Genomic DNA, 14055 nt, shown 5'->3' on the forward strand with positions numbered 1-14055 from the left:
CAACCACTATGGTTGATGATCCAACTGTATTTTCCTATTGTCTAAACCTATATCAAATCAATGAAAGTTTTAAAAAATGTCACACTTCATCCAATTGTACGGGATGCAGATGGGCAAGGTCAGTTGCACTAACCCAAGAAGTTGTGCATGTGCTAATCTTAATGGCTTTGATTTTCGGTAGGTACATCGTGATGGAAGGAGGCATACTCAACCAAACGCTATTGTTTTTGAATAAATCTCAAACTATGGTTGTGGGCCAGACCTTCAAAACCAAACATCTCAAAGAGGGTTGAAGTACCAATTGGAGGTTTACAAAACGTCAAAAAAGGTCTGGACAGTTCAGTCAAGGATTTTAATCCCTATAGTGCTCTTGTTTGTTAGTACATATGTGTACTAAAGTAAACTGAGGATGTCGAGATAAATCCAGAAAATAAGTATGTTTTTTATATTTATTGCCTTGAAACAATGGAAGGTCTTAGATAAAGAGATACTCGAGTTAGGGAAGTAGCCTTGCCATCGTTGTTGGGTAAAGAGAAAAATATAACAGCGGAATTCTCCATTGATGCATTAACCACCAGAAACGTGGAACGTTACATCAACCATATCATATCTGCCAACCAAATTTGTTTGTGCAAACACACATTGCACAAACAGATTTGGTTGGTAGTTGTGGTTGCTGTAACGTTCCACGTTTCTAGTGGTTTGTGCATCAATGCAGAATTTTATTTTTATATTTTTCTCTTTTACCCAACAACAATGGCAAAACTACTTCCCCAACTCGAGTGTCTCTTTCTCTAAGACGTTCCATTGTTTGAAGGGAATAAATATAAAAGACATACTTATTTTCTGGATTTAGTTCTACATCTTCAGTTTTCTTTAGCACACCTATGTGCTAACAACAGACAGGAGCACTATATAGATTAAAATTCCATGACCGAGTTGTGTAATCCTTTTTTTGGTTCTTGTAAACCTCCAATTGATACTTCAACCCTCTATGGAATGTTTGGTTTTGACAGCCTTACCGAGAACTACAGTGTGGGCACATTCAAAAACGACAACCTTCAGCTTGATATGTCTGCCACCACCACGATGTACATAATGAAAATAAACCCATTAAGCCTAACACATACACAACTTTTTGGGTTAGTGCAACTAACCTTGCACCTGCGTCATGTAGAAATTGGATGAAGTGTGACATTTTTTGAAACTTTCATTGATTTGATATAGGTATAGACAGTGGAAAAAACAGGTAGATCGTCGACCACAGTGGTTGATGTAATCGAAATATTCTCAAGGCCTCCACAAATATTCTTTGATACCAGCTCTTGTAATTCAGAAACTTCATTTGGAATTCGCCTTCGAGTAAAGTAAACCTGTTAAGTTGGAAGGGGTGACTGCCCCACTATCCGCTTGAGTTTAAACTTGTAAATAGTGTATCCAGACAACCGTTATTTTACCCAACAATTGACTACCTTGTATAGTTTATCGTATGTATACACTTTACCAACATAACTTGATTAAGATTGATACCCTCTGATAACTCTAACTCGCACTTTTTGCTCTTTGAAATTCTTAACCCAAGATCACCAAATGTCATCACTAGATCATTTATATTGCATTTTTGCCGAGTAAATCATTACCATCTTGAACTGTGTGCAATACATCCTCAGAATTACCATAATCATCTTCATATATACATCACTAACTAAACTATGGCCACTATAATTGGTAGTTGATACTAAAGATACTCCTCTTGTTTACCACACCCAATGTAATCAATTCCACATAACCAATGATTATAGAATCCTAATGTAACTATCTGATAAGACCTAAATTGAGCCAATTAAGGTTAGTATGTAAAAAGTTGTTATGTGTGTATCGATGTTAGCTTGAGAGAGAATATACATGACAAAAAAGTTGTTAATTACGGAGTATTAAAATGTGACAGAAGGTTACAAGTTTGGCTGTGGAGTGGGTATTTATACACTAAACAATTTTTTGTGATGGTATTGAGTGGTGTATGTTGATATAAAAGTGATAGTGAAAATATTCTTAGAAAATAAGGGTTTAGAGTGTATATTGTTTGTATTATGATATAAGGTATAAATTAGTTCATTAGAGACTAATAAGTCTTTATATACGAGGTGTTTATTAAAGGTAATTTCGTACCAGAATATCATATCTATACTTCTATAATACTATCTATAATTCCTTATAAAAGAAACTTAACCCTCTTTAAATTTAAGAACTTGATAGGTCTAATTTACACTTCATCTTAATACATCTTTATTTCTATAAATGCCTTAATAAATTTCAGTCTCTATCTCTCTAAAACACAAAACGAAAACCCTAACTCACAATTCGTCCCCCTTATCCCCCCCTTTCACATCCCACCGCAAATTCATCACATCTCCGACCGCAATGAAATTACCTTTACGTTAATAACCACACCGCCACCGCCGCTGCATTGTGCGAGCACCAATCTAGTATAAAAATTATAACCCCATGTTGAAAGTTAAGAAAAATGAGACACGCAAATTGACCAAATTACCCTTAATGAGTTAAATCACCACTAACATTTAATATTAAATTACACAATCACTCTCTTATATTATAAAATATCTCTATTATCCTCTTTAATCAAAGACCTTTACATCAATTATCTACAACAATTAATGTCGCCACCACCATCACCATTCATTGACGTCATCATATCGCCGTTGCATTTTAATAGAAAAGAATTGGAAAAAAGTTAGCAATCTTATAGGGTAATGATAGACTTTTGCTAAATAATGTAGCTAATGTGAAAATCTAGTTAGATGGTTTGGAAATTAGATCAAGTATGAAAACGAATTGTTTAAAAATCGATAAAGATAAAAAAAATACATGAATTTGTGGTTTGTAATAGGGTTGAGATAGATTGGGTCGGTTTTGACCTAAAACCGAAACCCGAACTGAAACTTTCAGTTTTTGAAAACCAAAAACTATTGGATTCGGTTTTTGTTCGGTTCGGTTTTTCGGTTTTCTTGTTCGGTTTTCGGTTTTGTTTGGTTTTATTAGGTTTTATGTGCATTTGTTCATATTTTCTGCAATAAAAAAAAAATTCATGAAATTAATTTACCTAATGAGCAAGTCGATATTTCGTGTTAAATTTATTAGATTTTATATGCATTTGTTCATATTTTCTGTAATCAAATTAAATTTCCAGTTAATGTATCCTAAGATTAATTCCATGATTTCGTATTTTGATACATGGTGGTAATGATCCAAATTGTAAGTTAATTTAGTGTCACAATTTTATCGCAACTATTATTTTATTTAGTGGTACAATACACAAGTTTAATCTAGTTACATCAACAAATCACTAATCCTCGCATCTTCCTCATATTTTTATACAATTAATTTTATATCATTACCTTTTCAAATCGTCTAGCTTGATTTTACCTATTAACTACGGAGTATATTATTTTCAGAAAGTGATACACATTGTCCCAAATCGCAACATTTACGTCTGGGTCTAGACCAACGTCCATTTAATCATTTAAATGGGAGAAGAAAATTAAATAATGGATAAAAAAAGTTTATGCTATCAAGTACGAGTAAATGTTATTAAACAAGCAATCAAATATATACGTACAATATCTATTAATTTGTGATTAATGTTTTAACAATTGCGCGATATATGTTATAGATATGAGTATACTAGCCTTGTACCCGCGCGATACGGCGGGGGATAAGAATAAAGCACCAGTTAAGTAGCGATACCATGTTATTACATGAATGTACGATTCAACTCAAGTGTTTCTTAGTCCGGTAGAAAGTGTAAACCGCCATTATTTGTTTTAGAGTGAGCGTAATTATGTTGATCAATTATTAAATTCAGTAACACGTGTGTTTTTTTTGTTATACTATGTGAGCAACTTCAGTCTTCAGGGAAGGGAAGGGACACGCGTAAGGTTTTTTTATAAGGATATTTTGGAATTTCAAGGATAAAGAAATGATGGTAGTATAAATTAAAAGGGTAAATTAGAGATTTTAAAGGTAGAGTGTTAAATTTTAGGGGGTAGTTTGTTTATATAGATAGTATAGATAATAATTGTATCCGGTCATATGAGTGATTAAGCCTAAATTAATTAATGAACTCCCGAAACACGAATACAAAAATAGTTTTCCTTTGTGTCGTTGAGGTTTATTTGACAAAACATTTATTGCAAAATATGTTCATCATCATATCATATAATTCGAATAAGTGTACGTAATAAGAACCAAAACTATCTTAATACAAAACTTTAATTAAATCGCCATGGATTCAATACGAAAACTACTAAATTATAAGTAAGAGATCGACCTTTCACCACGCCATTGTACGTGGAAGGTTGAATCTGAAACGAAGATCCAAAGTAGAATCCCTCGAAATTGTATGCATACTCACGCCAAATCACAAGTCCTTCACCAGGTATTATATATGTAAAAATTTAAAAAGTTGTTAATATATGTAAAACGTAATGGCAAAATATATATATTTACAAGAGTTGTTGATTTAAGGTTTACCTCAACAGTCTTGCTACGTACGTACCATTTGCGAACCTCTTGGTATTGTTTACACGCCAATCCACTATAGCCTAATTAACCAACTGTGTTCTTTCGAATATAATACACTTTTTAATTAAGTTGCTTTTGAAGAAAAAAATGGAGTTGTGATATACATACATTGGCAATGTATCATTTATATAGTTAGAGATTACACGATATCAAAGGGATTTTTGAGAATAAAAGATTGACTTGTGCTAACCAATTTCACGGTTTTTTTTTTATTTCAATATACGACTTGTTACTATTACTTTATATATGTGGTTACTATATTTTCGGAATATATAATTACTTATCAAGTAACTTTACGGTGCGCGCAATATGTAGGCTATGTTTGGCACAAGCTTTTCGAGAGCTTTTTAGGAACTTTAGCTTTTTATTTTCAACTAAAAACTCCTAAAATATTAAAAGCTTTGTTTGGATGCAACTAGCTTTAGCTTTTATTTGAAAGAAAAAGCTCCAAAATGAAACGCTACCTGAAGTAGCGTTTCAGGAGCTTTAGCTTTTCAAATGAGCTTTTACTCTTTAAAACTACATAAATACCTCTTGAAGTTGCAGTTACAGCTATCATACCAAACACTTTTAGAAAATAAAAGTTACAACTTACATCTCTAACTAAAAGCTACAGCTTACAGCTCGAACTAAAAGTTACAGCTACTTTTGCCAAACATACCCGTAATGTATTGATTGATATCAAGGTTCAAGAGTACTTCTTATCTTATAAAAAATATATGCATATTTTAAAAAAAATTGTTGATAATGTTTAATGGTTTTTAAAATAGTAATTGTCATAGTCTTTCGAGCAAAGTCTTATTTTGATAATGTTATAATGTAATGATTGTATACTTTTCAAAATAAAAATTGTTCCGATCATTAAAAATGTTGTATTGAACACATATTGAATTGAAGTATCAATATGCAAGATTCTACCCAAAGAAGATATATATTGTACCGATTCACAAAATGGTTTTTGTAGACATAAATTGGTTTCAAATTTTTTTTCTTAAAATCAAAATATCGACTAACAAAAGTAAATCTTTTGTAAATATAAAACATTGAGTATCAAAACTAAAATGGTTTTTGTAAATATAAATTGGTTTCAAAATCTTAATCTTAATTAATATATATAAGAAAGTTGAACTAATGAATTATTAACCAATCAAATCGTTCGATTTTATCAAATTGACTCTTGCTTATGTCATTATGTAGATAAACTATAAATTAAAAATTCTAATAATCATTATCCAAATATATTATTATATTATTATTTATATTAATTTGTAAAAAAAAGTCTCATTTATTTACACTTTTTTGTTTTCCATCAATAATTTACACTTTTATCCATGAATACTTAATTTATATTTACTTTTAGCCATCAACTTAAGAGAATTATTTAAAATTTATAATCATTTAATTAATAATTATTTAAAAAAATTTAAACATAATCTCTCAATAAAAGAAGGCTCATAATTTTATCCTTTTTTTATATATTAGCTTTGTGTATTAATGTTTAATTAAAGTTACAATTGTTACTCAAATCAAGAGTCCTAATTGTTATCAAAGAATATGAAAACAATCATAATTGTAATCTAATTATCATAGAACAGATGATTGGAAATAAACCTATTCGTGTTATAGACCCGCATCATGATCAAATACATATACTTAAATGTCAACTACAGGATCACAAGTATGTTTATATTTTAATTTTTAATTATCTTTCATAATAATATCATATTATGAGCAAAACGGGTTTCGAAAAATTCGATGAGAGAGAAATAATTATAGCATGTGCCTTGTGGAATAACTACGACAAACAATTACATCAATATGTCTTAGCTAATAATGAAAGTGACGAACCTGTGATAATGGTACTACAACATGCAAAATATAACACTTGAAACCGTATATTTTCAAAATTATAAGCTTTTACGACTTAAATATATGAAAACCTAATATTGACACTGGACACGGGTCTAAATCAAATTGACTTTCGCTTATGTTATCATTTAGATTAACTATAAATTAAAAATCCTAATAATCATTATCTAAATATATTATTATATTAGTATTTATAATAATTTGTAGAAAAATTCTCATTAATTTATACTTTTTTGTTTTCCATCAATAATTTACAAATTTTAGCTCTGAATACTTAATTTATATATTTTTTAGCCATCAACTTGAGAGATTTTTTAAAATTTATAATCATTTAATTAATTAAAATAATTTCAACTACAACATAGGGTTATCTGAATATTAAATCCAAATTAATATGAACTTCATTCAAGATTTATTCTATATCTTAATAAAAAAAGTATATAATTTTCTTTTTTTATATATTAGTTTTAAGTTACAATTGTCACTCAAATCAAGAGTCCTAATTGTTATCAAAGAATATGAAAAACAATCATAATTGTTATCTAATTATCATAGGACGGATGATTGAAAACAAACTTATTCGTATTATGAGTCCGCTTCATGATTAAATACATATACTTGAATGTCAAGTACATTATCACAAGTATATTTATATTTTAATTATTAATTATCTTTCATGATAATATCACATTATGAGTACAACTGGTTTAAAAAAATTGTATAAATGAGAAATTATTATGGAATGTGCCATGTGGAATGACTATGGCAAACAATTCCATCAATATGTCTCAGATAACAATGACAGTGACTAACGTGTGATTATTGTACTACAACTTGCAAAATATAACACTTGGAACCATTTAACTTCAAAATTATAAACTTTTATGACTTAAATGTATAAAGATCTAATATTGATAATATCATAAACCCCATGTCCAGTGTTGGACACGGGTCTAAAATCTAGTTTTTTCTAAAATCAAAACATCAACCAATTAACAAAAGTAAATCTTTTGTAAAATTAAAACATTGACTAACAAAAGTAAAATGGTTACCGTAAATGTTGCATTTATTTCTCAGAATTAAGTGGTAACTGAATTAAAACATTGATTTACCAGAGTTGAATTAAAACATTGACTTCCAATATATGCTAAGATCAGTGTATTGTTACCGTAAAGTTATCCTAACTTGAGTAGTCAAGTTAAGAATATCTTAACCATTGGAGGAAAATTAAGGGTCAAGATTTAAAACTTATCATTAAATATTGACCCTTGATTTTTATTCAAGGGTCAACATCTTCGTCAAGTTGGGATAACTTTAGGGAATTCTTTCCCTTTTTTTATCATAGGAGAAAAATGGAAAGGGATTCCTCAAGTTACAAATAACTTGATTGGTCAAGTTAAAGCAATATTGACCCTTGATTTAAAACCAAGGGTTAAGATTAAAGGTACCATTTTTTAATCTTAACCCTTGATTTTAAATCAATGGTTTAGATTTACCCAACGTGTCAAGTTGGATAACTTGAGGGAATCCCTTCCCGAGGAGAAAAATACTTGTGCAGATAGATAAATATAAATATATTGTTATGGAGAATGACACAGGAGGATCACACATTATCTTAATATATTATAGGGATAAAGGCATGAGAATGTACCCAACTATGGCAAAAAGACTATGTAATGTACCCTATTACTCGACTTGCTATTCAGTGTAACCAACTATGTTTTTTGGGTTATCCAACGCATGCAACCGGATACCCAACAAGTAGCAGGTAACCACTGCATTTTTTATTAAAAAACGGGACCAACTATGTTTTTTGGGTTATCCAACGCATGCAACCGGATACCCAACAAATAGCAGGTAACCACTGCATTTTTTATTAAAAAATGGGACACGTGTTACAGATTTAATATACGAGTATTAAATATAAATGTATATATATACCCACAATCTGTATATCTTTCTTTTCATTTTCATTTCATCTTTTTCTTTCCCAAAATCACCCGCCCGTTTTTCTTCTTCTTCTCCTTCACCATCAATTTCTATTCAAATTCCCGCCAAAAAACATACGACTTGCATTCTGCTTTGTAATTTATAAAGGTATTCATTGTCTATTTCTCTATATTTCAGTCTATTACATTAACCCCAAATTTCTAGGGTTTTGTTGAATTTTTATAATTTTATTATTATATTTTTTAATCTTTTAAATTACTGATCGATGTTGTATTTTCTTCTTGTCTTTTTTTTTGTAGAAATGACATATTTTTACAAATTTAAGGTTTGTTATGACGGAGCATTCATGTTTGATCCTCTACGCTATGATGATGGTAAAGTCATCAGCCTTATGACTCCAAAAAATAGATTATGAAGAGTTTGTGCACCATATAGAGCAAGAAACATGTACTCAGTCTTGTGCTCTTTATTATTCTGGTAGTAGTGAGCTGAATCATGGGTTGTTAAGCTTGGGGGATGAAGGTGATTTGACTGCATTTTATGATATTATTGCTTCAGAGTATGATGTTCATGTATTTGTTGATTATTATTCATTAGACTTATCTAAGTATGTTGAAAAGAGAACTGTTGATGAGAATGAGGGTGAGATTGATGATAAGAATGAGGGTGGGGATGATTTTGTGTCTAAAACAGAGAATGGTGAGTGTAGTAAAAGACCAAATGAGGAGCCTTTTGATAGTGATGATGAACCATATGAGAGTAGTGATTCTGATGTGGATTCTGTAGCCTCATTAGACCATTTAAGGGAATGGGAAGATGAAATGAGGGAAGTTAGGAAAGGAAACCCTATTGCCAAGATCCCAACCCCTAGACAACTTCCTGAGCTTGGTGGTAATAGCCAAGGTCATGAAGATGAAGAAGGTGTTAAGACAGCAGTTCATAGTGAGCATGAGAATTTCTTAAATGAACTAATTGCTGCCCTTAAATCAAAGGATGGGGAGACTCCCAATGACCCATTGCAACCACTAGAACCAGAATTGCCCAAATTCCCAACTCATGATCCATCTACACATTGGAAATTGAGAAGACCTCAGGTAGGTGAATTATATACAGACCATAACCAATTGAGAGAATGTTTATCCTATTATGCACTTGCTAATGGATACACCTTATGGTTTGAGAGATCTTGTAAAACCAATTTAATTGCTAAGTGTGGAACTAGACCCCCTAACATCTCTGACCCATCTAAAGGTAAAACAGAGAAAGCATATAAGGTTCCCTGCTAAGCAACAAAAGTGCAAGTTTAGATGTTTTGCCAGATTGAATAATGAGAAGTCATTCCAAATAATGTCCTTGGTTGACGAACACACCTGTGCCAGAAACTTCAAGTATGGTTCTTTGGTTAACTACAAGTAGATAAGAAAACATTTTGCTGAAAGGATTAGATCACAATCAGAAACCAGGTTGTGTGAGATTCAAAACTTGGTTATGCAGAAGTATAAATGTACTATTTCAAATCACCAGGCTAGAAGGGCCAGAACATATTCCTTGATAGAATATGAGAAAACCTTAGAGGAGCATTATGGCATGCTAAACTCTAATATCAGACCAACACAAGGTAATGTATAATTTGTTTCTGCAGTTACATTTTTGATTGCCCACTTACATTTGTATATATTGCAAATGACTTAATTAACAATGCAAGGCTTAATTGAGGCTGTGAAGGATATTATGCCTAGAGCAGAACACAGGAAATGTGCTAGGCACATTTATGAAAATTTCAGGAAGCTTTACAGTGGTGTGGAGTTCAGAAACCTCTTTTAGAAAGCTGTCAAGTTCACATATATGGCACAGTATGAGGCTGTTATGCAAGAAATCCAGGTGGCTAATCCTTCTGCCTATAAATATTTGATTGAAAGGAATCCCAAATCTTGGTGTAGGGCATTTTTTGAGATACATAGAGGATATGAGGTAGTTGAAAATGGCTTTAGTGAGTGTTGGAACAGTGTGTTGTTGAAAATTAGGAACAAGCCTATAATAACTTTGTTAGAAGCATTAAGGGTTATTGTCATGATTAGGTTGGAGTTCATGAGGGAAATAAGTGAAAATTGGGAGCATGATGTGTGTCCTGCAATTAGGAACAAATTAGAACTTATCAAGAAAGACAGGTCATTTTTTTATTGTGAATCAGTTTTTTCTTTCATCTTTCCTTGTGAATCAACTTCTTCCTCCATTTCCTTCTTCTTTGTTTGTGAATGAAGCTCATATACAAGGTTTTTGTAATAATCACTTGGGAGTGGGTCATCAAGGAAACTGAATTTTGTGCAATAACCACTTTTCACCTAAATCAAAGTTAAATACTTAGACTTATTGCCAAATAACACATAAACCCTAACCCAATTTGACCCCTAAACCAATTCCTGCAAGATTAGGTCAAAATTGAAAATCACTTACATTAGGGCACTTCACAAATCGACGTCCATGATTTTTAGCTGTCCATGACATGAGAATGTACATTTTGGCTCCACAGTTACAATTTATATAACGTGAATTTGTTGAATTTGATGAAATTGAATCCATGGGGAGAAAGAGGAACGAGCGGGAGGGGGAAGAAAAAAAAGAGGGAAAGAAAGAAATGGGGGCAAAATACCATAAATAATGATTTTTGGTTTAATGGAATTCCACGTGGCAAAACAAAGTTTTAACCGGATGAATTACCTTGTGTATCCGGTTGCATGCGTTGGATAACCTAAAAAACGTAGTTGGTTACACTGAATAACAAGTCGAGTAATAGGGTACATTACATACCTTTTTTGTCATAGTTGGGTACATTCTCATGCCTTTATCTCTATATTATAATACAGTTGAACTAATGACTTCTTAACCAATCAAATCAAATCACTCAATTTCATCTAATTGACCCTCGCTTATGTCATCATTTAGATTAACTATAAATTAAAAATCATAATAATGATTATCCAAATATATTACTCCCTTCGTCCCTAAATAATTGTCATGGGACCCAAAGTTCAAAGATTAAGAAATGTTTGATTAATATGCTTTTTTTAGCCATAAAAAGACATTCATACCCTTAAATTAAAATTCCTTTGAAAACCAATTTGTCTTCACTGACTACTGATGAAATTCCACTTCCGTTTACTTTCCCTGTCAATCTTGATGTAGAGTACCAATTGTAACTTACAACTACTTTGTCTTTTACTCACATGAAACACCAAAAATTAAACTTTTTAAGATTACCGCTAACTTTTTGCCCGCTATTCTTTTATGGGCATATTTGGAGTTGTTTAAATTTGCCGCCTACTGCAACACCAACAATAAAGAATTCTTAACTTCCACATTTTCACTACGGTTAGCTTTCTCTATTTCATCTACCATAAATATGGACAATTTAACAAATTCACAGGGAAAAAAAAACTTAACCAATAACCAAAGACAAATCATCTACAAAATGTTAATGCAACAAATCGTTGATGGAAAGTTGCAACATGGAACCCTTAAACATGTGGCGACACTCTTCTCTGTATCTAAGTGGACTATAAGTCGCATTTGGCATGACGCTAAACTTCAACTTCAACATGGATCACTTGTCGATGTATCTTCGAAGATGGCTAATGTAGTTGGAAGAAAAAGAATACAAATCGATTATGCTCAAGTCTCACAAATCCCATTACGTCGTCGAACAAATATTCGGTCTATAGCAAAAGCAATAGACGTTTCAAAATCAACAATGCATAGAAGAATCAAAGAAGGAGCTTTAAGACCACATACAAATGCGATCAAGCCGGATTTAACCGACGACAATAAGAAAGCAAGGTTAGAGTTCTGTCTATCAACCGTTACTCGATCTTTGACATTTCATGACATGTTTAATGTGATTCACATAGATGAAAAATGGTTTTATATGTCAAAACCATCAAAGCGTTACTATCTTGTTCCCAACGAAATTGAGCCATTAAGAACATGTAAATCAAAAAAGTTTATCACAAAAGTAATGTTCCTAGCCGCCGTTGCACGACCAAGATTTGATGCATCGGGTAATGAAGTCTTTTCGGGAAAAATCGGTATATTCCCATTCACAACTTTGGAACCTGCAAAACGGTCGAGTAAGAATCGTGTTGCTGGAACGTTAATAACAAAACCAATTTTATCAGTTACTAAAGAAGTAACAAGGTCTTGGTTAAACGAAAAAGTACTACCGGCTATTAGATCTAAATGGCCACGAGATCACACTGGTCCAATTTTTATTCAACAAGACAATGCAAAACCCCATATCGATGTCAATGATGCGGAGTTTAATGAAGAGGCTTCAAAAGATGGGTTTGATATCCGACTTTGTTTTCAACCTCCAAACAGTCCAGATTTGAACGTGTTGGACCTCGGGTTTTTTCGGGTGATTCAGTCTCTTCAAGAACAAGAGGTTTTAGGATCAAACGATGAATTGGTTAGCGCTGTTAAAACATCTTTTGAAAGAATGCCATCAAATGAGCTTAACAATGTGTTTTTAACTTTACAAACATGCATGAAAGAGATCATGAAAGTTCGAGGTGGCAATAATTACCAAACACCACATATTGGCAAAGGTAAGTTAGAACGACAAGGAAAGTTACCATTAACAATCGAGTGTGACGGTAACTTGATAAATGATGTCCTTTCATATTTGGGTCCGCAAACGGAGTAGAACTTCCTTGTGTTTTTGTTTTTTGGTGGCAAAGAGTACTAGAAAGAAAAACAGAGCTTCATGGTTTTATGGTAGAAGAAAGTAAAGAAGCTTTTGTACTCATTGTAAGCATGTACTCCAAAAACGCGTATGTAGTCTTTTGAAACTTTTGTAATCTTTTGTCTTATGTAAGATTGTGTGTTTTGGAGTGATGTACACTTAATTTGGAAATGAAAAATCTGTTATGTTTATCACTGGGAATTTTGTTTTGTGTTTTACGAGTATTCCACTATAATTATAGTGGCAAATAATTAGGGGCAAAATTGGAAAGTACAAGTCTATTTTTAGAAGTGGACATTTAAATTGGGACAACCAAAAAAGGAAAGATGGACATTTAAATTGGGACGGAGGGAGTATTATATTACTATTTATATTAATTTTATAGAAAAAGTCTCATTAATTTACACTTTTTTGTTTTCCATCAATAATATACACTTTTTAGCCCTGGATATTTAATTTATATTTATTTTTAGGTATCAACTTGAGGAGATTTCTTTAAAATTTTTGTTAAAAAATTACAAAAAGTATTTGTATTTAATTTTTTAAAGTTACAATTGTCACTCAAATCACGAGTCTTTATTGTTATCAAAAAATATGAAAACATATAGAAATTATTGTAGCATGTGTCTTGTGGAATGACTATGGCAAACAATTTATCAAGATGTCTCAGCTAATAATGACAGTGACGAACCTGTGGTTATTTTACTACAACTTACAAAATATAACACTTAGAACCGTATATCTACAAATTTATAAGTTTTTATTAATTAAATGTATGAAGATCTAATATTGATAATATCGTAAATCCGTGTCCAGTGTTAGACACGTCTAAAATCTAGTTACTACACTAAATAATGTGGTAATGCATATATGGTTAAATCGATATTGGATGAAAA

At 31.7% G+C, this 14055-nt stretch overlaps 1 protein-coding gene and 1 pseudogene across 1 annotated transcript; one reads left to right on the forward strand and one right to left on the reverse strand.

The window, feature by feature from the left end:
• Window positions 1–567: 567 nt before the first annotated feature.
• Window positions 568–2180, reverse strand: LOC122583466 (annotated as a pseudogene).
• Window positions 2181–10266: 8086 nt separating this feature from the next.
• Window positions 10267–13120, forward strand: LOC122583467. Its single transcript, XM_043755868.1, has 2 exons — window positions 10267–10589; window positions 11605–13120. The coding sequence occupies exons 1-2, from the start codon at window positions 10267–10269 to the stop codon at window positions 13118–13120; spliced, it is 1839 nt and encodes a 612-aa protein (XP_043611803.1).
• The last annotated feature ends 935 nt before the right edge of the window (window positions 13121–14055 follow it).

Source organism: Erigeron canadensis, chromosome 9 (genome assembly GCF_010389155.1).
Source record: "Erigeron canadensis isolate Cc75 chromosome 9, C_canadensis_v1, whole genome shotgun sequence".
Lineage (NCBI taxonomy): Eukaryota > Viridiplantae > Streptophyta > Magnoliopsida > Asterales > Asteraceae > Erigeron > Erigeron canadensis.